This window comes from Falco peregrinus, chromosome 7 (assembly GCF_023634155.1).
Source record: "Falco peregrinus isolate bFalPer1 chromosome 7, bFalPer1.pri, whole genome shotgun sequence".
Taxonomy (NCBI): Eukaryota; Metazoa; Chordata; class Aves; order Falconiformes; family Falconidae; genus Falco; species Falco peregrinus.
Window position 1 is genome coordinate 45,653,742 of NC_073727.1, and position 26,440 is coordinate 45,680,181.

The 26,440-nt window shown below is 37.2% G+C and overlaps 1 protein-coding gene across 2 annotated transcripts in view; it reads right to left on the reverse strand.

Moving 5' to 3' along the window:
* Positions 1–2,285, reverse strand: part of ESR1 (estrogen receptor 1) — a 114,785-nt gene extending 112,500 nt beyond the window's left edge. Inside the window, exon 1 of one of the 2 annotated variants that reach the window (XM_055810944.1) lies at positions 1,660–2,285. In XM_055810944.1, coding sequence (XP_055666919.1) covers positions 1,660–2,087 — 428 coding nt within the window. In that variant the 5' untranslated portion in view covers positions 2,088–2,285. The remainder of the gene's footprint in view (positions 1–1,659) is intronic. The other variant, XM_055810945.1, reaches the window with a different exon arrangement.
* Between the last annotated feature and the right edge of the window lie 24,155 nt (positions 2,286–26,440).

Here is a 26,440-nt window from a genome sequence, read left to right on the forward strand (position 1 = left end):
CATTTAGAAGTGCCTCACCTCCATTCACAGTTTAAACATAAAAGGACATTATTTCCACAGTCCAACTTCTATTTCCAGGGGATTCTTGGTTCTGATTCCTTCAAGTAAAAGTACCCCAACAACAGTACATTTTCTGCCTCTGTATTTTAACTTCACAAACTCACTACTCCAATGTTTACATAGCTAAGGTCAGTTGCACACTTTTCACCATAGGTTTGCACTGGACAGTCACATAGAAAAGACCCTTTAATCTAGCATAAAATGCAGTTTTGCCGTCAAGTACTGGTAATCATTCAAGAGCTTTATGCTCTGACATGTACTCACTCTTCCTACAGGTATTGTATTTGGTTGCACTAAAATGCATTTTGTTTGAACCGACTCAGTTAACAGATCACCGTATTGAACAGCCTGACATAACCGTTATCTATCATTTCACCAGCCTTTACTCCACTTGCTCCCTAAAACTGATTAATCATTTACTAAAACTCCAATCAGCATCTGTTTTTTTGGGCCAGATTCTGCTACCAAATTCTTAGTCAAGGTGAGTTACACTGCTATTCACAGTAACTTATTATATTGTGCAAATAAAATTGGCAGAGTCCGGCCCTCAACGGGTAAAAAATAACTTGCTTTTATTTTTTCAGAGTTGTTCCATTTCTAGCAAACTCACTTGTATCTCTCAAATTAACAGATACAAACAGACTTTAGGAAAACAAAAAATGCATTTAATTGTTCACTTCGATTCATTGAAGCCCAGTATAATAAGCTGACGCAAAACTATGCTATTAACACTGTACAAGCATTAACAGTGCGGTTGTTGGTGTGTTTGGAAGCTGCAGTTCTATCAATTTCTACAACTTCAAAAATTAAGTAAATGTTTTCACAACTGACAATACACATTTAAACCAAGGAAAATCGTTCCCCTCCCCCTTTAAAGATACTTTTATCTTTCTATTCCAGAAAAAAAAACCCACCACCACCCTTCTATTGAGGGACAAACACATTAAAAAAATCAATAAATCTTATCTTTTGAAATGCAGCATGCCAGATTTATGCCTAATACATATGACTTTCCAACGAAGAATGCAGGTGAATATGTACACAGCTCTTAGGATAGCGCATGAAGGTGGTTACGGCTGATATACTGTCACTGAGTGAACTCTAACAGTTTGATTAGGAAGGATATTGTGCTTCTGAACTACTTCTTACATAAGCCACTTCTCACACTGTAAAGGAAGGCAGAGGGAAAAAAATACCAGCTAAAAGCTGAACAACCAGCCACTTACACTCAGAAATGTGTGATGGTGGAAGTCTGTTTAGTGTACTTCAGACAGTAATTCTAATATATTGCAACAGGGAGGTTGTTTGCCATTCTTTAATCAATTATGATCTTATGCTTTCCCAAGAAATATTTATACTCATCCAATTTGTTTCTCATTTATGTAGTTTTCAAAATGTACCATTTACAGTCACAGTGAGCTGTGAATTAGTTTTGCTTTCTTCTACAGTATTTTTTATAGTCTAGGTATCATGGATAATTCAAGTTAATCACATGGTCCTTTAAGCAAAAAGAAAATATTAAGGCATAAAAATTCCCACATTCTAATTTTCTCGGTATATCTGCTTAAAGAAAGAAGAAAAATTATCTGTAGCATTTACCTGTAGAAGGCTGGAGGAGCAGTTTCCCTCATCCCAAAGCTCCCCTGTTCGTTTTCAAGGTAATAGGGTACCTGTTGGCTGTGATGATGGATGAAGGGTGAGAGCTGGGGTGCCGTTTGCAAAAACACCACTGGGTTTGGTGGGACATTGTTCAGCGAGTGAAATCCTGCCAGACTGCTGGACCCAAAAGATTCAGAAGTAGGGGCATAACTGAGAGTAGTAGAGCTGTACACGGGAGCCGTAGTACCAAAATCGTAAGTGGCTCCTTCTGGGTAGTTGAAAACTCCTGCCTTGTTGCTCTCCACAAACATGTCGCTGAGCGATCTTTCCAAGGGAATCTTCAGCTGAGGTCTGCTCAGTGTCTCCAGTTCAGTGCCTTGAATCTGGTGCAGCAGGGTAACTCCAGAGGTTTTGGTGTGAAGGGTCATGGTCAGTGCTAATGGCAGTGAGCAAGGAACATACCTGCTTTTACTGTCAACAGCGAGTTCGGCAGCTGGCAGTCCACCTGAAAAAAAATATCAGAACCTATTCTGAGGCTCAGTAGAAATCATAATAAAGCAGCACTACACAGGTATTCCTCTAATCTCTGGGAGGAGGAGGATACAAACAAATGCAGAGTGAGCACTGAAAACGCATATTCTCTCCCTCCCCCTCCCTCCCTCTCTTTAACTTTTAGGAACTCCTCATCCGCACTAATATCCATTACAAGGTGCTGGCCATGAGCCAGGAGCTCTTGCCTTGTGCCGATGTTCGTTTAAACATCACTTCAGGAACAATTAGTTTTGGAGTTATACCAAATAATTGTCCCTCTAAACGTTGCTTCATTCTTACTAGTCATTTAATTTTTCACTTCAGAGTAGCCAGCACTCCGCAGCAACTAACGGGAAAGGACACTTAAATACAACCAGGAAGAGCAGTCCAGTGGTCAGGCAGATTACTGCCTTTTATTTCCTCGGCAGGCTCCCATCTATCAGAGCTTATCTCTCCTCCTGTTTGATTCATTTTCATGTTTGCTAGAAATATGTAACATGTACATCGTAATGACCCTGGGTAGGACTATGCTGTAACGGAGATAGGGCAAAGCAGAATGTGTGTGTGCAAGCACATGTGTCTGCTTGCATGTGTGTATATAACAAGACTCAGTCAATAAAACTAATAAAATTAAAGGATATATTGTATCTATGTGGAAGAAAAGGTTTATAATACGCTTTCATCAGTAATAGCAACTTGAAGTTACTGGAGTGTAATAGTAACATTAAAAAGTGAGAAAAATCTTTAGATTAGCCTAGAAATGTGTCTGCTTCTTTTTAGACTGTAAAATGATTACACAAAGCATCAGTCAGTCTTTGCCACAGAAAGATCCTAAAAGTTAGGAAAAAATTATTTGATTGCATGACACATTAGTTGAATACAGGAAATTATTTTTCCTAGTCCTCTAAACAAAAGCTCAAACTTGAATTTTGAAATCAGAGTAGAAAATCAAACAACCTAAAATAATCAAATGGGATTGACTTAAAAAAACCCTGAAATACGTCTCAGAGTTATATTTGGGGGGGGGGGGGGGGGGGGGGAAGGAAGAGAGAGAACATAATGAAAAGGTGTGGCATGCATGCTTCATCTTGCAATCTCATTCCATATAATTTTAACTTTGCACAAACCAGTTCTCCTGAACCAGCTAAATGAAAACCTCCAGAAACTGTTTCAAGCTCTCCAGCTTTACTGCTGTGGTCTGTGGTTCAGTCATTAAAATAGGTTAAAGCCAACTCTAAATGCACTAATATATGGGCTCCAGTTAGTGCTTTGAATACTAGCAATGTCTATGCTATACTTAAACAACACAGTTATTCAGCTCAACCTTCAAAAAACCAAGAAACCAAAAAAACTGATTATGCAGGTCACTGATAGGTGCAAGAAAAGTTTATTAAAAATTGTCTTCTTTCAGTAATAAGACCCATGTTTTCAGAACTTCTACTAAAACAGCCAAAGTTATTTACATTTGCAAGATTATTCTGAACCAATATACATTTGTACCTCTCCACAGGCACACAGCTAAGACAGCAGCACACACATAAACATGTACTTGATAGATTTCCTCACCCACCCAGCCACCCTCCCTACCCTGTTCAAATTTCAGATTGTAGACTTTGATCAGAGATAAGCTCACTTAAATAACGCTGGACTAAACATGTTCCCAGTTAAAAAAATAATAATCAGACAATCATACCCAGTGGTTCAGAAAGTCTTCGAAGAGCTATTCTGAAAATATGCCAGACAGTATGAGAGAAAAAAAAGAGTGTGTGCATGTTTGCATAGAGTGGGCGAATCTGCAGATGCAGAGACTCACAAAACAGCAAGCAAGCATAGCTCTCAGCAGCCAGTCTGCTGGGCTACACAGACTGAAGTGAGTGGCAGTTATGAGTTTAAGTCACTGTTCCCGAATTCATTTAGTGCTTTGGTAATACATAGGGAAAGGATTAATTTCTATTAAGATGCATAATCTAAGAATTAATGTAAATAATGTGAAGTGAGTAAAGAAGTACCCACTTCTATAAAGTGCTACAAAATGGACTTTACATTTTTATTTAAAGCACTATCCAACATGTATGCCATGTCAGAACTGTTATATTGACATGCAATAAAATGCTCCAGCATAATAGCTATGCAGAAGACTGAAGAGATAAGTGCGCACACAGAGAGTTGACTTTTGAGTACATCCTGTGCAACCTTTTTGGGGAGAGTTGTGTGTTTTCAGGGAGGCAAATATTTAGTTTCCACTATACGCAAACAGCATTAAAACACACTGTAGGGTTAAATACAAGCACCATCACTTTGCTCTGTACCACTTAAACTAGGGATCCTGTGAGCAGCTTTCCACAGGCCAGTGTGGAAAGTTAGAGTCCTGTCCCCTGAAAGAGCTCAGCAATAGCTAGCTGCGGTATCCCTGCAGCACACAGCCTGGTACACATCTCAGAAGAAAAAATCGGAATGCCACCAACAAGATCTTGGGGGCTGGCTGGGAATCCCTGTGATATAGCATCCTGTAATGTTTGGCTGGCTTCTTCTGTGGAAGAAGAGCAAGAGAGCAAGAAAGGGCAAGGGCAAGGTGGGGGAGTCAGTCAAGCCAAATCCCATGAAGAAGTTGAATTTTTTCATTTGTGTATACTGCAAAAAATCAATTTTTGATTCTGCATACTGTATGTGGGAATTTTAGGTATAAAAAAAAGCTATGAAATGCAACAAATTATCAGGAGGTTTATTTTTCTTTCCTGCATGGTGATGACTATCCTGCTTGCTCCAAATTAATGCATGCTGTTAATTCATCCTGCTTTAGAGATGGCATTAGATGTGTCTGTGTGTGGGCTCACCCCCCAGAGAAATGAGACCTAAGTTTCTAAAACCTTATATTTGTGCTTAAAGGCCAGGAATTACTCCACCACCCAGTTTAATCACTCTAATCTATTAGATGCCAAGTTTTACATGTTATGAGCATAGTATGGAAGTGTGAATAGGATGTAGCAATAGTATTTGGTACTTTTTACCAATGGACACAAAGTCTATGCAAAAATTTGGCTTTCCTAAACCCCATTTCATGTATGCCTTCAAAAATATGTAGATCTCATACAGAACTGCTTGCCTCATTCACTGTTCATTTTAAAAAACACACACAAAAAACACACATAGTAATGACAGAGTAAATAAAAACATGAATTGGCTGCAGAATCTTCATTTCCAGTGTTAAACAAAAAGTGTTCAAAAAATACTTAGTCAATGGGAAATTTACCTTTTCAGATTTGGTAATTTCTCCACTAATGTGTATTCAAGTGCAACCAAGCTGCCCTATGTATTTATCTCACCTTAATGAAGGCTTAATATTATTTTGGAATTACTGAGCACATACTACAGGAGAAAGTCATCTATCCTGATCTTCCTCAGACACCCGTAAAAAGTAGAGGGAAACAGGTTCTACAAAATCTGAAGATTAGCTAAATTTATATCAGGTATATATTGCTTTTTTGCTATATTTCTGAAGTTTGGGAATATACAAATAAAATTAATGCTAACTTTGATCCATCCAGATTTATGCATACATGGTTATGTATGCATATGTTAAAAAAGGAAAGAAACAGGAAGGAAAGAGAGAATAAAAATTAATGAATACTGAGGTAACAGGAGGAGACAGACCACCGAGACTGGGGAGCACTACAGACATTGGCAAGCAAGGTCAAAGCAGAAATTGCTTCTTCATGCACAATGATTTTTAGTGAGACTGAGATGAGAGAGGAGTTCCTGAAACAGCAAGGATTCAGACATTATATTACTCATGGAAATAAGAAATTAATGAATTAAATGAATGGAAGTGGCTGATTAAATCCTGTGGTCCCCTTTTTAAAATGGCAATCTTTCTATTTTCCTTTCCAAGATATGCCAGAGGTTCCAGTGCCTGACTCAGATTTTCCAGAGTGAGGAATTTACTCTAAATTACACTAATAAAATACCAAATGCAGTAACATTAAAACTAAATCATAGTTCTAGTTCTGTGGCTCTGTGGTTAAATTAGCCTCATCTACAGCAGAAGAATATTTAGATATGTTTCTAAATGCAAATTTTGCTCATTTCGTTGTTGAACAGTTTGCTTCTACTTTTTATATTTCTGATTTGGTTATTTGTTTGGGTTTGTTTGTTTGTTGTTGGGTGTTTGGGGTTTTTTTTACAAACTAGAGTGATCAGATTAAGCTAGCAGAGTCATACATTGTGCAGTTTGGCTCAAGGAGACCATCAGTCCAACACCCTTACCAGCTACAAACAGGAGGGTACTGAAACAAGTTTAGGATTCTTATCATAGCAGAAAATATGAACATATTTTCACTTCAAAACTAGAAGATAGCTTAAGAAAAAAAAGAGAGAGAGAGAGAAGTAGCATCCTTCCACTGACTGCAGATAATGTGGCAGCAGCAAAACGGACTCAGAAACAGAAAAAGGAAAAGGATAGATAATGAAATTCAAAATAGAAAATACTCTAACTTAATGAAATAACCAAAAGAAGGTTTGAGGATTTCCAGTGCCATGAGCAATTTTCTGTTAACTAGAAGTTCTGAAAGCCAGTCAGGGAATGGTAATAAAATAAGTGCAGTTTATAGGGACTGGAGAAAGAAAAGAAAAAAAAAAGAAAAAAAGGAGGAAGAAACAGTCTGAACAGATTCTTGATTCTGGACAAGATAAAATAGCAGTTCGAGGGAAAAGGAGATGAAAGTAAAATCACTGCACAAAGGCTATTCATATTATAGGAATCTTTAAAGACAGAAAAATTCCTAATCCTGTAATGGGCTTTTCTCAGCACTAGTTTTAGTAAGTATTCCAACACAAAATGGTAAACTCAGAACTTAGAACACATACTATAAATTTTCTATAAACCTGCTGACAGTGAGAGACCATAAACTTCATCGCTTTGGTTCCACAGCTATAAAGATAGAAGCTTTTTTTAGCTGCTGCAATTAAAGAAGAATCTATTGCACATAACAGGAGGAACATTATGTTTTTCCAAGATTCCACTGTAACATTACAGAGAAATTATGTTGTGTTTAGTCCAGTAAGGAAACTCCTCAAGATAGACAGCTGGAGAACAGCACCATCTACCCCACTACTTTATAAATCTTCTCTGAAAAAAATAAAAATAAAAATGAAAGCCCTTGATACCACTAGGCAAAGCAAGAGGTATGTCCAAAAATTCCTTAGGCTTTTAGTACAGATAAGTGCTCCACCCTGTTAGTAGAAGTTTTTAACATTTAATGTTTATAATTTGATGCAAAGATGCATACCTTTCCCCCCACCCCCAAATAACTTACCGAAATGAACCATGACACCAAAAGCCTGGACTCAAGATTTTTAATTTAAAATTTGTGTTTTAAGTTGGTTTTACTGGTAAAAGGGGAGTTTCTGTTTTCTCATGTCAAATGTAAGTAGAGAACTTGAGAACATTTGCTCAAAATAGATCTTATTCCAAACAGGGAACTGTGGAATACTATTATTCTGTACATATGTTTATTAATTTACAACATTTAAATATATATTAAGTTTTATCCATACTTTGTATGAAAAGATCTATTGCATATTTTTAAACTAACTGTGTAACCAAGAGAAAAATTAGGTTGGGATGCCAGCATAGCTTTTTGGTAAAGTATTCTGATGCTTTAAATTTTAAGACTCTTTACAGCCATTTATGATACTAGAAGATTTTAGCCATTCAGATGGAAAATTCTCTTGTCAGTGATGAGCTCAAAGAGGATAATTTGGAAGTATCTGAGATAATTGGAAAGAAAATTTTTGCTTTTCCCTCCTTAAAGATTTCTAGAAACCATTTTTTGAAATGAGAAACCCTTTTTGCTGTAGCAAATGAGAGTATTGGAGCAGGAACTTTGAATCTGGCAGAGAGCTGAAATTGTGTGTCACAAAATTGCCTTTTGCTATATCTCTGAAAACCCCATCCACATTTGGCCAACTTTTCAGCCCTTGAAAAATTGAAAGATTTTAAGAATAAATATTTCTAAAAGCTGTCTCCTGACTGAGGCTACTCTTTCCCTTCTCAGATCCTAGTCCTGATTAGACTGGGCACAAAACTTCCCAAAAGTGAAAGACATGCTGACATCCAGACGAGTACAGATACATAAAGTTTTCCCCTTTCATAACTCTTCTGGGAAGAATAAGGGTCTGGGCTTAAATGCAGATTATTGTGTCAGTTATAGTACTAAATTTCAATCCCCAGATGTACAGGCTGAATTTCCTGACACCAAAATGGGGCACCATCTGCCTTTTCAATACGGCATTAGACAACAACATATAGAAACACACCCTTTCCTAACAGAGTAAAAGACATGCTGTAATATAACTAGCTTATGCATTTCTCAGCTTTTGGTACCTAAGAAAGATGGGGAAAGGATAAGACTAAATAATTGTGCTCAACTCACACAGAATAAATTACATACATAAATTGGCCAAAATACCTGAGTACTCTGGACAAACTCAAAAGATATTAGCAAATACTAATGTTTCAAAGAGAGTTAGCAGATGTTTTCACAGAGGCAGAAAAACAGAAGGAAAAAAAGACTTTTCTCTGCTTTCCTACACAAAACGTTAACCACTTGTGAACAAAGATGTTTACTGGAAGAAAAGCAACAGTAGCGTGATTTAACATTAAGTAACGTTCCCTGCTTAATCACAAACACAAATCTTAACAGATAATTTCTCATGGATCTAGCTTCATCTATAAACAGAAAAGAGCTCTGAAATGGAAGCTGGAGCTTAGTATTCCACATTCACTTTCATTTGTTGTGTTTATATCAAAGACAAACAGAATGGAGTGACCAATCACCAGACTTAGCATTCTGGAAGCAGCTGAGCAAGAAAACTTCTGAAGTCTTTAGAAGACAGCTTTGAATCTATTGAGATTGACTTAAGGGTGAGGCATCTTCAAAACGATCAAATATTACCGTGTCTGGGCTCCCAAAGAGAGTCAGAAATGAGCCACATGCTTAATCCTATTTATGCAATGATATTAACAAAACTGGCATATTTTTTTTATGAGATATGAAAGCTACGCATAAAATTTCAGCATTGCCCAGCCTGGTAAGACAAATGAAATACAACTTATTTCTAGTTCTCAGAGGGACAGTGTGAGAAAACAAGGACTGAAACAAGGTCCTTAAGTCTAGGAGTCTGATGTCTTGGGGCAGAGATGTGGGAAAGGCATGGGTAGCAGGAGAGATTTTGAATCTGAAAGAACTCTTAGGAAACCCCTAAAAAAGAATGTTCATAAAAGCAAACCTGCTTCCCCCAACCTGACAGGTTAAGCTTTGCATAAGAACTGACACTTTAGGCATGAGTTAAGTGTGTCTCTTAACTAGAAGACAACATGAAGAAGCCTCTCAGATACCATTATAAATTTTTAACCATGATACTTGTATTCCACATTTGTAAATTCTTTATTTAGTTTAACCTTGAAGTACCCTGGGGTCATTTCAGGCTAACTGGCACACACCCCAGTATGCCATCCCTATAGAAGAATAAATCTTTAAATTTACGAAGTACCTTTAGTATAAGGCATAGTGTAACACCGTTCCTCAGATCACTTGAAAGATCGGTCTGTGTAGTTCGACAGAGGTACAAACCTATTTGAAATGTTATTAATACAGGAAATCTATGTGGGAAAAACATCTTCCAGATATCAGGATTAATCAAAAAAAAAAAATAATTTTTTTTTGACATGGGAGGCATGACAGACCATATGAAACACAAACGTTTTTCTTCCCCTTGCCTTTGCCCTCACCTCTTCCCCCAGGGTCTTCCATTGTTTCAGCAGCTAGCAGATGTCAGCCCCACTTGCTAATCATTCATATTTCATAATTAATTTGCCTTGCTCACAGTATTTTTTCTCAAGACTTATTTATTGCCAAATGCTTGACTGTGTACTGGAACCACGCACGAGAGCCTCTCAGACTTTTAACATGTTTAGCGAGAGGTTTAAACATGTGCACGCAAGTGGCCTTGTGCAAGTACGTCCAGGGGTATGCAAAACATGCACAATGACATTCTCCTCAAGTAAAGTCTCTCAGGTCTCTCCTCTCAAACACTGCATTTTAAGACTACTGTTTCCATATCTCTTGCTGTAGTTTCAAGTTACATTGCAACACATACCTAGGGTCCAGCTCTAGTTTTCTAAAAGACACATTTGCTAACAGATGAAGAACTAAAGAGAAACACAAGGGCTTGGCCCTTTTTATAATCTATGTAATTAAAGAGGCCTCAGTTAGGCCTGTCACTGTGAGACTTCCTGGTTACCCTTACTCCTTTCTGGGTCTCCCATTGCAAGGAGCAAGCCAGAGGCATCCTTTGAGGATGATGCTCAGCTTTTCAGTTCAAGACACAATTGGACAAGCCCCTGGGCAGCCTGATCTAAAAATACCTTCTCTGAGCAGAGGTTTGGACTAGACGACATCTTGACATCCCTTCCAATTTATGCTATGATCTGTGCATTAATACACAGACCTGCAACAAAATACTTAGAAGATATCAGTTACTTTGATGATGGGCTGTTTCCCCATTCCCCGCAGATGCCTGATTTCAAGAGCCCATTTCACAGTTTTGACCCTTCTGCTGCTTTTTAATCAAGACATCTGCCTTTTTTAATTGGCCTGCTACTTTCCCTAAATTACATAGGAATTAAGGAAGCTCTGTGGGCAAATTCAGTCTCCCCCCTCAATTCATCTTCTCATTGGCCCTGATCAGCATATTAGTGTCTTAGTTCCTTGTCATTATCTGAGTTTGAAGGGGAAGGGGGGGAATTACTGGCATCACTGTACCTTCTCAGCATTTCCATAAAACTGCTCCAGTCCTTCTCCAAAGTAACTTGCTGTCCATTGCCTCAGTAATGGGACCTATCTGTTTTCAGTAGTAAATGGCACACACATGTTTAAACACCCACCAAGACTGAGGTGGTAAGTAGTTAGCCATCTTCAGCCATTTTTTGTGGGTTCTACAAAGCAAAAAACAGCTGCATCTTTTGATGGAGATTACTGTCTTCATCAAAAGACTCATTCTGAAGTGTCATTCCATGGATCTAGTTTCATACATACATACGATGCGTGGACATGTACAGTAAAGTGACCACAGTGTCAAACGTGTTTAGCAGGTAAAACCCATCCCCAAACCAGACAAACAGCGTGTAATCAATCTTACAGCATGACCTAGTTTCTTCATTCTATTTCTCTCCAGTAATAGTATTTAAATATGCTATGTTGGTTTTAACACTTCACATTTCCTTCTTTGAAGCTGATCCTCCAGTTGCAGGGTCCTTGTCAGGAGGCTAGCCCTGTCATCTCAAGAAGTTACACTTATCGTGATCATAAGGCCAAGATAAGCCTTCACCCAAACGGTTTGGAAAAGTCTTGGTGCTTCAGCATCCCATTCTTGTCACCAGACTCATTTTCTGACATCTTCAAGAGAAATGGATTTGCTTTAATTATTCCACCAATCACGGTCAATCAATCTTCTCTGCTATTGCAAGTATGGCTACATGTACCTGTGAATGATTTGCAGTGAGCACATCAAGTCCTCTGATGTACCTCAGCTTCTCTCTATCCAATTACAAATTGTTACAGAGCCATTGGACTGTTGCCAGTGTCACACAAGGAAGGTATGTTGATTTACCTCAGAGCCTGTTCTCGCAAACCACCAGTCCAAAAGGAAAAGTCCATAAGGCATTCATCAGTTGTTGAACTAATCAGCATTGCTATACATTTTTCTGTATTCTCCCCCTGATGTCAAGAACTGGCTTGTTGTTGGCCACCACTGGTCCAGCAACAACTACAGCCACATCCAAGTGGCTCATTGCTGCCATTGGTCATCCATCTGGCACATAGTCTGGAAAAGCATAGTCAGACAGCAAATGTTCATTTAAAATTATCATGTCCCAGCAAGGCTGCAGTTATCCTGTGCATACACCCCAAGTGAAACAGAAAATTCAATATTCCAGACATAAAAAGTACAGTAGGCATAGAGAAAGATGTTGCGAGTCAATAATTCATCAGGCCTTTGTAACTGGGATCTGTGCTTTCTGTTCTGGTGTACTTTTTTAAATTCTCAATCAGAAATTAACAAAATATTTCTCAATTTAACAAAAATTCAGCCCTTCTAGAAGATAAGTCTCGGTAAGATATTCCCTCAGAAGATACGATTCCATTTGAGTAGCAGAAATGTATCTATATTAGAAGATGCATTTTTGAACTAATTAGCAGCTTCTTCCATAATCATTATAGTAAAAGACATACAAAACCAGGAAGATATTGAAATGAATACTTATAATACATTTTCTGATACATTTACACTATTTATTTAAAAAAGTAAGAGACTGTATTAAATATATAGTCCTAAATAAGACTGTGCTATATCTTCTATGGTAATATGAATCAGTCACTGTCTTCAGTGGAACTGATCATGACGAGCTCAGTTAAAAATGAGTTTAAGTGCTTTGCTGGATCAGGGCCCAAGTCTCTGATCTTCACACACATCATCATCTCCAGCCATCAAAGAATTCCAAAAATCAAGAGCCACAGAGTTTATATCTCATTCTTTGGGAATAACTTGCCAGCTTCCAAAATTCTGTTTCTGTGATACAACATATATTCCTTACTCCAGAGAAGAAGTCCAGTTTTAGAACTGACTTAACAAGCCTACAAGCATGGCCAATGGAATCTGAACCAAAAAGCAATGTGAAACACTTAGTTCTGTAATAGTTGTTATTTATGCTCAGGGGTACCCAAGATCACCATCAGAAATTAGGTTCTTGTTGTGCTAATTACAATGTATACTTAGAACAAAGAATGTTTATTTAACAGCCCAGATTCAAATATCTAAGCTTATACTAGTGACTGAAAATAGCACCCTTCAGGAGTTTCTCAATTTCTTCACAAAATTCAAATAGAGCTGATAATGTATCTCCTGCTTCCATTATGAGGTTGCATTGTTTAAATAAAACTGAAGTCCGTTTTCTAATCCCTAAATATGAAATCTTTTGATCAAGCTATCAAAAAATTCAACAACTGCAAATACAAGAAACTTATACAGAACTATAGAATTAACCCTAACAGCAATTGTTTAAAAAAAAAAAAGTTTCAAAGGCGGCAATTGCAAAGGACACTCACAAACTAGCCATAACGTAATCGAAGCATCAATATACGTTACAGCTGCTGAAGACTTCAGTTATTACCAGAACAATCACGAGCAACAACAGAATCATACAACTTCAATGTGGTCTAACCAGTGTCAAACAGAAAATGATGTCATATCATCTGCAGTACACAGTCTCAAGGAGATGAGCAACAAAACCCACGCAAAAAAAAAAAAAAAAAAAGCAAGGTAGGAAAAAAGTAAGTTTCTGGTTGGTGAAGGCTTTCAAAGTCACTTCTATGCTAGTGTAGAAAGACAAAAACGCATTGTCATCTGTCAAGCGGAACAAATAGGACCTTAGTGATTCAGTAACAGTTGTGCTTTCTTGGCAGATATTAGCTTGTTTAAGGCCGGGAAGATCAAAGGAAGTAACTGAATGCCAACAGAAAAAAAAAGAAAAAAAAAGAAAAGGTCAAAGTTATTTATTATTTCAGCATTCCCCTATCTTTATTTGTTCTTCCACCATTTTCATTGTTTTGTGCAACAAGATGGAGGTCTTCCTGAAACAGAGCAGTCAATAATGTAATGCAATGGTTCTTTTGCAATACAAGATCTCCTGTAAGTTCAGAAACCCACCAGAGCAGTAGGTTTCCTTTTCCTAAGGGTGTGTGAAATACATAGTTCCCCATACTCATTTAGCACAATGGTGTACAAGCCACAGAAGTTATTAGCTATTAGTAATGAATTAGAAAAGTTGAAAGAAAGAACAGCAACCACTGGCATTAGAAACACCTAATATAAGAATATTGATATTTGATTTGATACTATAGGAAAACCAGATTCAAAATAACTAGTTGTCATTTTTCCAAGGAAGTGAGGTTACAGCTGAAAAACCTTTAAAAGCTGCAATCACAGGTTTCTTACACCTGTGGTAAATTAATTCAATTTTTTTAAGTTGTTTTTTTGGGGGGTGGGTTGGTTTTTTTATGTTTTGGTGTGGGTTTGGGGTTTTTTTTCTGCATGATAGTGGTGTTTTTTTGCCTGGAGAAATATCAAGAAATTCAACTTTTTACTGTGTAACTAAGGATTAGGGTTATTCCTAACAATCCCCAATTGAGATCTTGCCATAATCAAAACCTCAGCAATGCATCACTTGCGCAACATAACAGAGAAAAGGGGCAGATCTGTACTACGCAAAGACAATTGATACATATAACTCCCAAGCCATCTTTACATGTCTCAGCTCTGGAATGTGAAGAAAGACTGCTGCTAGCGTGGTGTCATGCTCTGAGTGATTAACCCCAGTCTCACGGGCAGTGTAACACTAATATGGTTATATTGCTTTGTATACCAAGTTACTATCTCTGGACTGTGTAACACATTAATTCAGGTAGTAATATTGCATGATTCTACCACATTTCTTCAGATAGGATAGATATGCTTAGAAAGGCCTTTTCAAAGGAAATAAAAAAGATCAGCAGTGTAGACCCTCTACTGATTCTCCTCCCCCGAGTACCAATAGTCCTGGCATCATTAGGCTGGTAACACATTACAGCCCAGAACCAAAGTGGCGACCTTGCAAATGGCACGAGGAAGCCTGAAGCCCCTACAAAGTGGTCAGCATACAGAGATTAGTGTCAGCCCCCCTCATCAGAGGTGGCGAGCCATGAAGAAGTGACAATGAAGATGCTGAAAACATCTTCTCAGGGAAGTACTGCCTTTAGTAAACTACAGGTAGATGAAACTCCAGGCTGCTTCTGCTCTAGTGAAAATATGACATACCTGCAGACTCTCTGCAGTTGTACTATTAACTGTTGCCATATCACCTGAATAAATTTGGCATGTGCCAAACAGCACTACGCCAAACTGAGCTTCTTTGAGACATTAAAAAATTACAGGACCATTCCTATTATTTAGTTTATATCCGTCCACTGCTTCATGGAAACTACTGGCACAGATGCAAGCTATTCCAGGGCCATTGGTCCAGCTGCCTGGGAATAATCTTGGGTATATTTGATTTATGTTTATAACTACAGCCCCTGACTTTTAAGTTCAGTCCAAAAGATTGGTTTGCAACCTGCTTGTTAGGTGCCAAAGTTCAAGAGCAATGCAGACTGTTAAAGCCTGGGCATGCCTCACTCCCAGCAGCTTCAGCATTATTTCAGCATGCACAGTGAGTTGCTGGGCACTTCTGACCTGAAATGGTCAAGGGAGAATACTCCCTTGAAACAAGGCACAGAGGAAGAACATCCCTGTCTCAGTATTCAGGGAATTCAACTTCCCGAAAGACAGTCTGGAAAGTCAATCTTACATACTTGTCAGGATATACTTTTATAAAGGATAGTTTTGCAATACAGCTCAAGTGATTTAGCAGTGAACTGTTGACAAAAGTGGTGGTATCCCTCCTCCTGTCCTTCCATGCTTCCAGTCCGGAGACTAACATTAGCAAAAAGCCTTAGTTGTTTTCTGAAAGGTAAATATTGTGCTGATGCAGCTCTTGAGCCAGCTCAGAAGCTGCAGGAGTATGTGGCCAGAGTGAAGAGAGAGACTACCTTGTTCAGCAGCAGCTAGCCCTCAGATTCATTTAAAAGTGCACTCCAAGAGAACAAATCAAAGCATTAAGTATGCAAATTGCTAAAGGTATATTAATCCACCACACATTCATATTGGTCATGATGAATCAAACAAATACACCATGGATTACTTATACCCATTATATGACTTATTTATTTTCTATTATCTGTCTTGTACTATGTTGTCCTTAAATAATTTTGTTTTATCTAAAGATTCAATGTTTGCAAAAGAAGAATTAGACCCTTCTTAAGATCATGAAGTATTTTGCTTTTCACAGCTTTTATGAGGATGCCCACTTCATTTTTCCCCCCCCCCCCACATTTCTATGCCAAAAAACAAGCAGGAATATAAACCATTTTTGAGAGGAACTTCTAAATATTTATAATTAGCCAATATTAACAAAGAATAACATACATAATTACTACTAAAATTATCTGACTCAACTCCACAGTGACACCGAGTCCTGATTTTTTTTCCACTGAAAGAGAAATATTTGTCTAGAATATACACTAACAAATTTTTAAAAGTGAAATAAAACATACTGTTCATTTCAATAACTAAAAATTACAGGTTGAGTGACAGAAAGATGAAAAACTGTTCAACCATAATATTAAGAATATTAAGACTTTTCTTCAGAGTTAGAGGTAGTTTCATATAGGATTTAAAAGGTTGTTGGAGGCAAAATACTATAGCCGGCATATCAACACTTTGGTCTAATAGAGCAGCAACTCCTGTGTATGCCTATGTTTCTGCTTTTCAGAGAAAGATTGAATATGAGTAGATCAAATCACAAGAACATTCATTAACACAACATTGAAAGCCTGCATATGCTACTGAAGGAGAAAAATACTTGTCCTTGCCTTCCACCATCATAGGGTCACGACTCATTAACCAGTAGAGCTCCAATGCTGCAGTATGAACTTCAGTCTGCAAAATCTGCACCACCCAGAAAGCACACGCCTGACACGACTACACACCGAGGACCACATCTATACTTTTACCAGCAATCCCTACAGTATATTTCAGTATTCCAAATAACAGAATGAGTATTATTTAGAATCCTACCTAAATAACAGCTTGTGCTCCAAAATGCAGCCCATCAAAAATCTTCACATTTCAGTCTTCAGATATTAAAAACTGCTAGAATGTCTTTTCTAATCTAGTCTGCATCCTGACACATAGTATCCATCAATAAATCATTTGGAAACAGATGTAAAAGTTACCCTTTCCATTCAAAATTTTATCCTCCAGTATTCACTGTTCTAGTTTGGATGAAAATTAGTTTGTATTCTTTTAAAAATATTTTGGTGAACTATTTTTGAGAGACTGATCCACTGAATGCCTGTGTTCTGAAATATATTTACCACGGTAAGGATTTTAGGGCAAGTACCTTGAACAGACATTTTTCTTCCACTCATACTATATATCAGTTTTATCAGTTTTAGAAATAAGACATGAGTTAAATTCATTCATATTATGTAATTTGACTATGCTTAACAACATTACAGCAGCTTCAAGTCAAGTGTAGATGCTATGTGTGCTCAGAGACTACATGGTTAGCAGGTTGTATTTTGGGTGATATACAAAAATGGTTTCTCAGTCCACAATAGATGTTGAACATTGATGAATTATAAAGATATCTCCAACTTCACTGTGTGGGACCCACACTCCAAAAATTTCCAGCATGTTATTTTAGCAGTGGAAATTCTTTTTTCATGCAGACACAACTTATTTTCTCAAGCAGTTCAACGCACTACTCCCCATCTAGTATTCTTAACTTGCTGTTCATTGTTCATGATAAAATAACACAAAATATACTTTTATATAAAAAATAAAAGCACAAACCAGAATTGTATGCTGAATGCAGATGGGTACTTATTTTATCTGTGGTATCCAAACCACATAAAAACACCCTTGATAAAGCTGAATGGACTTCATCTAAACTTAAGAAGTAACTGACAAATTTTCATGATGAGCATGACTGGGTCCTTACTTTAATCAATGAATAACTAATCCCTGTAAAATTAATAGGATTATCTATTAATAATTTTTCCACAATGTAATGTTAAAATAATACAGCCCTTCTTTTTAAAAGAAAAAAAACCATACTGCTAGGTAATATTACTTTACCCTATTTCTGCTTTGAAATGTTGATTCTGAGGAAATACAGAGCAAATGCTGTTACAGAGCTTTGCTGACAGAATTAGCAGGTGATTTGGTGACATGAATCTCTCACTGATAGCTTACATTCTACATATCTCAGCAAAAAAAACCCGCCGTAAAACATACCGTAGCAGTGATGTTTGAACTCCAGAGAAGTTGAATGGGTTTTATTTTTTCAAGTGCTCAGTTTTTCTCTTTGAAGCAATAAACTGTCCTTTATTTTTATGTCCCATACATTGTTAGCAACGGCTAGGGATGTGCTATAACACCTCTATCCAAGAGTATTTGGCTTCTTTTGCTCTCAGGAGTGGAAGCCCATGACTGAAAACAGAATAACCTTACCATTTTAAACATGTTCTAGATGAACTTGTTAATTTTACAGAGCAGTGATAAAATGTTTCCATTTACACTTCATGCTTTCTTCCTTTAATAGATACAGCAACTTTAAAATCATATTTGGCAAAAAATAAAACAGGCTTTCTATCAAAAGCCATCATATTTCAAGAAAAGATATAGAGGCAAGAACTACCCGATCCTATAGTATTTTATGTTTAAAAAATCAACATGGAGTTGAGTGATTAAAAAAATTTATACCTACAAATACTGTAATAAAGAAAAGAGGGCCTGAAGCTTTGTTTGCACTCTACAAAAATCCTGAAAACAACCAAAGCCTTCTAACATACTGGTTTTTTCAACCTTTCTAAAAAACCCCAAACATGCTGATCTTGCAACAGCATTTACAAGTCAACACATCTGACCTACACAGGACAGACATGAGGACATCATATCCAAGCAGTTGAGCCATTTATTTCATATTTTAGAGAAGTTACTAAATAGCATCATGTCACCAGCTTCCTTTCTCCTAGGCCAAAGCAGCTCCATTAACACATCCCTCCTGACTGAAACTACAGCACAACCGACTTGAAGTTTGAAGTATTTTCTGAAGTAGTTTCATAGGCTCTGTTCCTTAAAAACATAACTTGGAAAGAAGCAATCAGAAGAGAACAGTGCAAACCCCAGTGTGAAATTTTAGATACTGTAATCTGATTTCAAAGAGATAGAAGCACATGCAGCATTACAGAAACCAGGCTCCAGAAGAAGTGGTTACTGCCATCAAGACAGAAATGGAAAAATGTTAATTCTGATCAAAATTGAGGCCTAATCATCTCCCAGAAGCTGAAGGCTTGAAAAACACTACTGAAACTATCACGTTCGAATTAACAGAAAGACACATATCTGCAGCTAAGTAGCTAGTAATGCTTGTTTCATATCACCTTGTTTGCTTTCCAGAATCTTTAAAGACCACATGAATTCCTATTTTAACTCCAGCTACGTGCTCAGATCTTGCTCCATTTTTATGTCAATTGAATCAATTGAATAATCCACATTTTAAGGAAACCAGTTGTCAGAATTTTATGTATGAACACAGAGTCACAAAACATCACTAAACTTTTCTGTGTGTAACACATGTAGAGCACTTTGAACACATTAAAATGTTCAGTAGTCTTAAATTTCCATATCTAAATGTTTACAAATAATTTTTTTATTTTCTTTGAAATTCTGGATCAGCTTATAACAACAAATATAGACTTCTGAATCTACAAATCTTTTCTTGCTTACATCAATATCGTGTACTGACAAGTCTGAAGAAATGAGGAGAGCCAACCTGCACGGATGTCTTCATCAGCATTGGTTAAAGCAATAGTTAAGTCAATCTGCAATACCTTTGTTCTACTGTCTTCCAAGTAGTCTTGCAAAAACTTCAGAATTGTGTCCTTCCCTGTGTATAATCCCAGGTCAAGTTAGCAGCCCTTGCTTTTGGGACTTTAGACCCATAAAACAATACTATACAATCCGTATAGTTAACAATCAGTTATACATAACACTTAACAACAGTTCTTTTGAGTGCAATTCAGTAGCCTAAATACAGACATTTCACACCATTTGGGTCACTCGAGGATACCCAGGAGACTACACGAGGCTGGCTTGTATAACCAAGTACCTGAAGGAGACCTACGAACTCTGGAGCAGCTATGCGTGTGCAATTGGCTGTTACATCTCATGGACCATTGTGCTTATATTTATATACATAAATACATGCATAGTATGTGTGTGTGAATATGTGCATATCAGTAGTAACACAATGGCCCATATATGTGTATATCTCTGAGAGGTCTGCTCTGGGGGACAAAAGCTATAAACTTTCTATTTGTGCCCTTTTTATACTTAAAAAACAAACAGCAAAAGATGAGTCAGAATAATTTGCCAGTATAGCTTACCCATAAACAGAGGCATGTGTTATTTATTATAGAGGTTCACTCACCTTAATCTCCTCCCTACCAGCATGATAAAAGGCTGTCCTTTATCTTTTAGGACGTATATGTGTCAAGTTTGTACTTCCAGATGAAATGTGACCTACTGTGTTCAGAAACAGGCACCATAGATTGTGTTTTCATTTGGCATTACAGTCTTTCCTCTGGCATGCTTTTTTACCACTTCCTATATGGAACTCTAAATAAATTTCAAATACATTATTTGTATTTAACTTCTACCCCACATACATTAAAGACAGCTTTTATAAACTTGAATTTATGTTTATAGATTGATCACATATCTATATAGAATTATGTATTGATAATAGACCTATCCAACTTAAAGAAGATAGTAAGACTTCAGGATTTTCAGAAATGCTTTGGTTTCTGGAATAGATATATTCAATATTAGCTTTCCTAACAGAAATTGTTTTCCTCTTGGATTATCAACACATTTTAATTTAAAATGTAGCAAATTTTGTCAATGTTCAAACTGAAATGCAGCATAAAGTTCTCTTCTGTGGTCTTTTCATTTCATGAATCAAAGGCAGAATAAAAGCATCAACTTTACTTTTCCAGGCTACTGTCAGTGCTTTGCATTGAATTATTCACATCAATTCTTATTTTCTTTGGAGACTTGCTGATCATCTACAACTGACTTGAAGATATGATATTCAAACCAAATGACAAGAAAACTTAATCACTCTACCAGTTCTCCAAAACTAACACAAGCATAGCATTGGAGACACCAAGGAGACTCAGATCTACTAACCTTACACAATTCAAATTCGGTATATGTAGGTGTACAAAGGTAACGCTTCGTGGAAAACCACACACTGACCAGTTGAAAATTGATACCTAAATTTGAAACTTTGACTCAATAATGTTGTCAAAATAGATTTGCAGATCTAATTACAAGAGCACAGCTAGCTAGAAACAGAGAAGATTGAGGTGACTGGAAGTGGACTGGAGGAGATGTGAAAAATCTGATAGTCACATTGGTTCAGACCCAGGATCCTTATAGCCCTGTCTTCAGCAACCATGGCTACAAATGGATGCTCAGTGAAGAGAAAGAACAGGACAAGTATATGTGCTATTTCTCCTATATACAGGATTTGCTGAGCCAAATCCAGGTCTCCATTCAACAATCCTCAATGGAACTATCTTCCAAGTTGTTTTCATTCTCCCTTCAACCTGTACAAACTGTTTGCATCCATAACAATCTTTGTCAGGGAATCTCACAAATCCCTACTGTATGGGGAATCACTTCCCTTTGCTTGTTCTGAACCTGGTTTATTTAAGTTTCACTGCATGGTCTAGGGGTCATTCTGTTTTTGGAAGAACTACTTAACACTCAGTCCTTATTGTCTCTCTTCATTAAATCTAAAACTGGGATCCAAACGATCCATCAAACCAACTCTGAAGAACCCTGGAGGAACCTAAAGTCATTAAACATCTCCCTGCTTTATCTGAAAGTCCTGGATATGATCAGCTGTTGTTCTTCGGCACAGCACTGAAGCTGTCCTCCCCTAGCAGCTGGGTGCCCAGTTTCATGACTAAGGCAGGCTGGGATATGAAAAAGAGGCAGAACAGCCTTAAAATTCTCTGTGGACAATTTGGAAGGAGAGCTCTAAACACGTCTAACACTTACAGACATACACTAAAAGAAAGCTTAACAAGTGTGAGTTGCTTCTTTGATTTTATTTTTAAATGGTGAAAGTATGAGTAGAAGCAAGAGTCTATGTAGCCTGCTGGTGAGAAATTTCACTGGGGAGAATGAAAACTTGCATTTTGATCCTGCTCCCAAAACTATTCGTGCTTTATTCAAAGTCTGCTTTCATGCAAAACTCACAAAATAAGTTTTAGATTAACACTGTAATGTGTAGCCTCAAAAATACAGGAAGACTAATAATTTCTCTTGAGGTCTATTTGAGTGCAAACAGTTTCATGCAAAGTATATGTGCCATGGAGAGTCTGTAGCACCAAGAGAGAAAAGCAGACTCAGCAACTTACTGGGGATAGGGTATATAGCAATCCCTTCCCAGTATTAAGAGACAGGATCTGGAAAAATATTCTTTAGATCACTAGTTCAAAATTATTAGATACAAAACAAGATTTATACTTCTGATAAACCTCTTTGAACCCATCCCTCCTTGAACACATATCTAAGTATGAGGTCAAAGAAACAGTTTCCACAGTCTCATTGTGGTCCTAGATGACAATGATACTAACACATGCAATTCTTCCATTCAGAAGATAGGAAGACAATTACAGAGTGTTCCATTATTTTCTGGGCAGAGGGATTAAAGTCGTACTTTTATACAAATTACAATTTTCCAACTGAAAAAAAAAATAATTTTCACCAGAATATTTATCCTCACTAATGACTAGCTTCCTGCCAAATTTTCAACTAACGGTCATTTTTATTCCTAAATTGCCAGTATAACTTTAATGTTTTGGTGATAAAAACAAAGGAATTCTCAAGTGTATCTGCCTCATCACACAGAGCTTAGCTTTGTTTTAGAGTTGTACATGTAATCGCACACCTTGGTTGATATATGATAACAGCAGTACTCCAGTGCTGTAGTACCATGAAAAGCAATGGCTAGATTGCTGCTAGCTTGATTACTTATCCTCACTAAAGCAAGCTGCAGTAATTCATAAAAAACATTTATCCATGACCCTTTTGTGCCTGACACATCCAAAACTTTTTAATTCCTTATGTCACAATCCCATATACATCCTGAATGTGTGTAATATCCCACCCAATCTCATGGTGTGATTTATATGCTAGCACTAAACAGTGTTCTCAGAACTGTTTATAAACATTAAATGTCAGGAATATTTTTTCTTATACAACATAAGGAAGTTGCATGGCTTGTCCAACACATACCAATTTAATAAGGGAGCAGAATGAAACCTAAAAAAGAGATAATGGCTTCCAGTTTCTTGATCTATGTGCAATTCCTCATTGAATATCATCCACCAATAAAGTGTATGACTCAAAGGCCACTAGTATATACAATGTAATACTGCAGGATCTGAAATTCTAACAAAACTGAGAAATCAGGAGCTAAAATAAGGCAAAGTTTGAAAGCCAAAACCTATTAAACTGATATTCCTGCCAGCCAACTGTGCAAGCTTATTTTTGCTGCTCAACGTTGTTAAATATCAATGGAAATGCTTCCTGTTAAACAGAGATGAAAGCATAGGAGAAGATACTACCATACTATAATCCAGTCAACTGTCTCAGCATTTCACTGATCTATAGCTAAAACATATGAAACTGCGTAAAGAAGTGGTAAGATTAGTCAAAACAGTCTGAGAGCCATTCTAAGTTGTTTAATAAATAAATAAAAAATATTTTCCCTTAAGAAATATTTTCCAGTTGTGCAATTTTTTTTGCGGCTACTTAGCAACAGCAGTCATTTTCCATACAGGAATCCTCCTGGTACAGTGAAAGAGCCCCAGGCAAACTATCATATACAATATTCATTATTCTGAATACACAAGTGGAACAAAGAAAACAGAACAAAAAAAGTACTGAGTTCAAAATAAGACTTTAGGTTTTGACATTTCCAGACACAATTTTAAATCATTAATCATAATTGGTTTTTCTGAATATAAAAGAAAATCTAAAAGTCTGCAAATCACTGACATCAGTCTATTGCCACAGCACTCGGCCACATTAGGAACCACCATGCAGTTCAATAGCTCTGCAACCATTTCAGATAACAGTTTCTACAATCCTAGCCGGAATAAGTGATTCAACAACAAAAATACTGGACACTTGCCTTCCCTAGTGTGTCTAAGGATACCAGCAGCAATAGCACTTTGGGGAAAAAACTGAATGTTTAGAAAACTTAATGCAAACAGAACCATACCACTTCACGACCAAGATATCCGATTGCAAGAACAAATCCATTTGTAGTTCATTATAATTTAGTAGCATTATGGTTACTCAAAGGTGCCAATTAAAATCTGGCTGTACTGTTTAAGGTCCATCTCTTCTCTCTTCCTCTCTTACCCTTTTGGGAGATTGGTTGGAATATTCATAACCACAAGAGTAAATCATGTCCTGTAAGGATGGGTATCTGATTAATACAAGAAGGGGTGCAGAAAAGAGGAAAATGCATTGCTACTATGTAATGACTATGAACATAGTTCAGCAAAATCTTTAAGCATGTACATAAGCTTCTGTGAAAAGTGTTATCAGGGTTTGAAACTTCGATAAAATAAAGATCCTGCACTCTTGGACTTCCCAGATTTCAAGTAATTTTGTATCTGTTTTTCAACCTTTCAGCATTCCTCTAAAATCATAGACAAATGAAACAGTATTTTGTATGCTGCTGTATTTCAAACACTCTTCTGAACCTTCCGCGTTGTTTCTCTGTTTCAGTATCTGAGGATTACATTAGCTCTTTTTGTCACAGTATTGCACAGGAAGATCATGGTTGCTTGGTTCCTTCGATACTCTTTCCAAAAGCCTTGTTTCTTGAGGCACAGGAAAAGATTATAATAAATGTGCAAATACAACCTTTGCTTGGGTCATTCTATGATTCATGCTCAAGGTTCCGCTTCCCTGACTGGCCACAGTGCCGTACTTCTAATCTCATTCCTGGGATCACTGCTAGAGTGATCCAGCCAGCTCAGAGCAAGGACTGCAATTTCTGCCAAGTATCCCAGGAAACACAGGCACAGCTGACAGCCCCATTTGTTGAAGGGATCCTTTTAGATAGAGTAAGTGTGCTTACTCAGTTCAGTTTTCCCCTTCCAGAGTGGCTTTATTCCCCTGAACCCAGGACCTACATTTTCTTCACCTGTAACCAGGCACAACAATGCACGTCTTATCACCCAGGTACACTGATACAACCCTCTCATTAGCCAGGACATGAAATATTTTAAGAATTGTGCCTCAGTGCTGCATGGGTGATATGGGTCCCAGCACTACATGGCATGGATGCAATCAGCCACCCTAAAGAAGGCTGAGTCAGTTCATTGGTATAGTCCACAAAGACAGTGTGAGAACAACCTAAGAGCTTATTTACATTGGAGCAGGTGAATAATTGCACAGTCCGGTACTAATAAACAAATTTACATGGAGGAACGCTGCTGCTACACCAAAACATCTAGATGAATGAAAATTTTCTTATGTACTAATTAAAGCCTACTGAAAAAGGGATTAAAACAGCATTTGCAACCAGGTTGAATGAACTTTTCTTACAAATATGTTTGCCTCTACTTGATTATAAGTCACTGTAGATAGGCAAATTTATTATCATAGTCCTTTCCTGGCTTAACTCACTAAATCTAAGTCTCCGAAGGGTTTACTTTGAAGACAATACTAAAGCATTTATTGTCGGAATGGTACCTCAATGACTGGCAGAGAATTAACTGAAACATGTAAAAACATGCCTAGAATTAATGCTTCCAGCAGACAAAGTAGTGTATCACTGCTACAACGCCTCTGCAATCAGCATTTATGATAGAGCATTAGGACTAGAGGTAAAAGTCAATATTGACAATAGAAAGCATGTGTGAAACAGCACATCACTTTAAACTGATCTATTGTGATCTGCCTGAAGACAGTAGTAGTTTATCTTCAAAATTAAATGCGAGCTTTTTAAGACCTTAAAAATGAAAACTAGGAGATAACTCTGGAGATAGCAATCTTGGTTATAAAAGTAGTCCATTTGAATTAGAAAAAAAACACTCTAGAAAAACTGCAAAAGGGAAGAATTTGAAGAACCACAGATAAAAGCTGTCACTCGCTGACAATACATCATAATCACTACTACCATTTGAAACAAAAAATCTAGGGAAAACAAAACAAAAAACAAAAGAACCCCACAGACACGTTTTATTATATAGTCAGAATAACTGTTGTTCTAGGATATAATCCCATGCTATTTAAGACAAATTAGAATAAGGTAATTTTACTAGGGCAGGGAGGAATCGGGTAGGGAAGATCACCCATTAAAAAGCTTTGGGGAAATGACCAAAGGTGACAACAACTCTTTGAGTCAGATTTCCTGTTGTAGACAAATTTGCAGAAAATACAACATAATAGAATG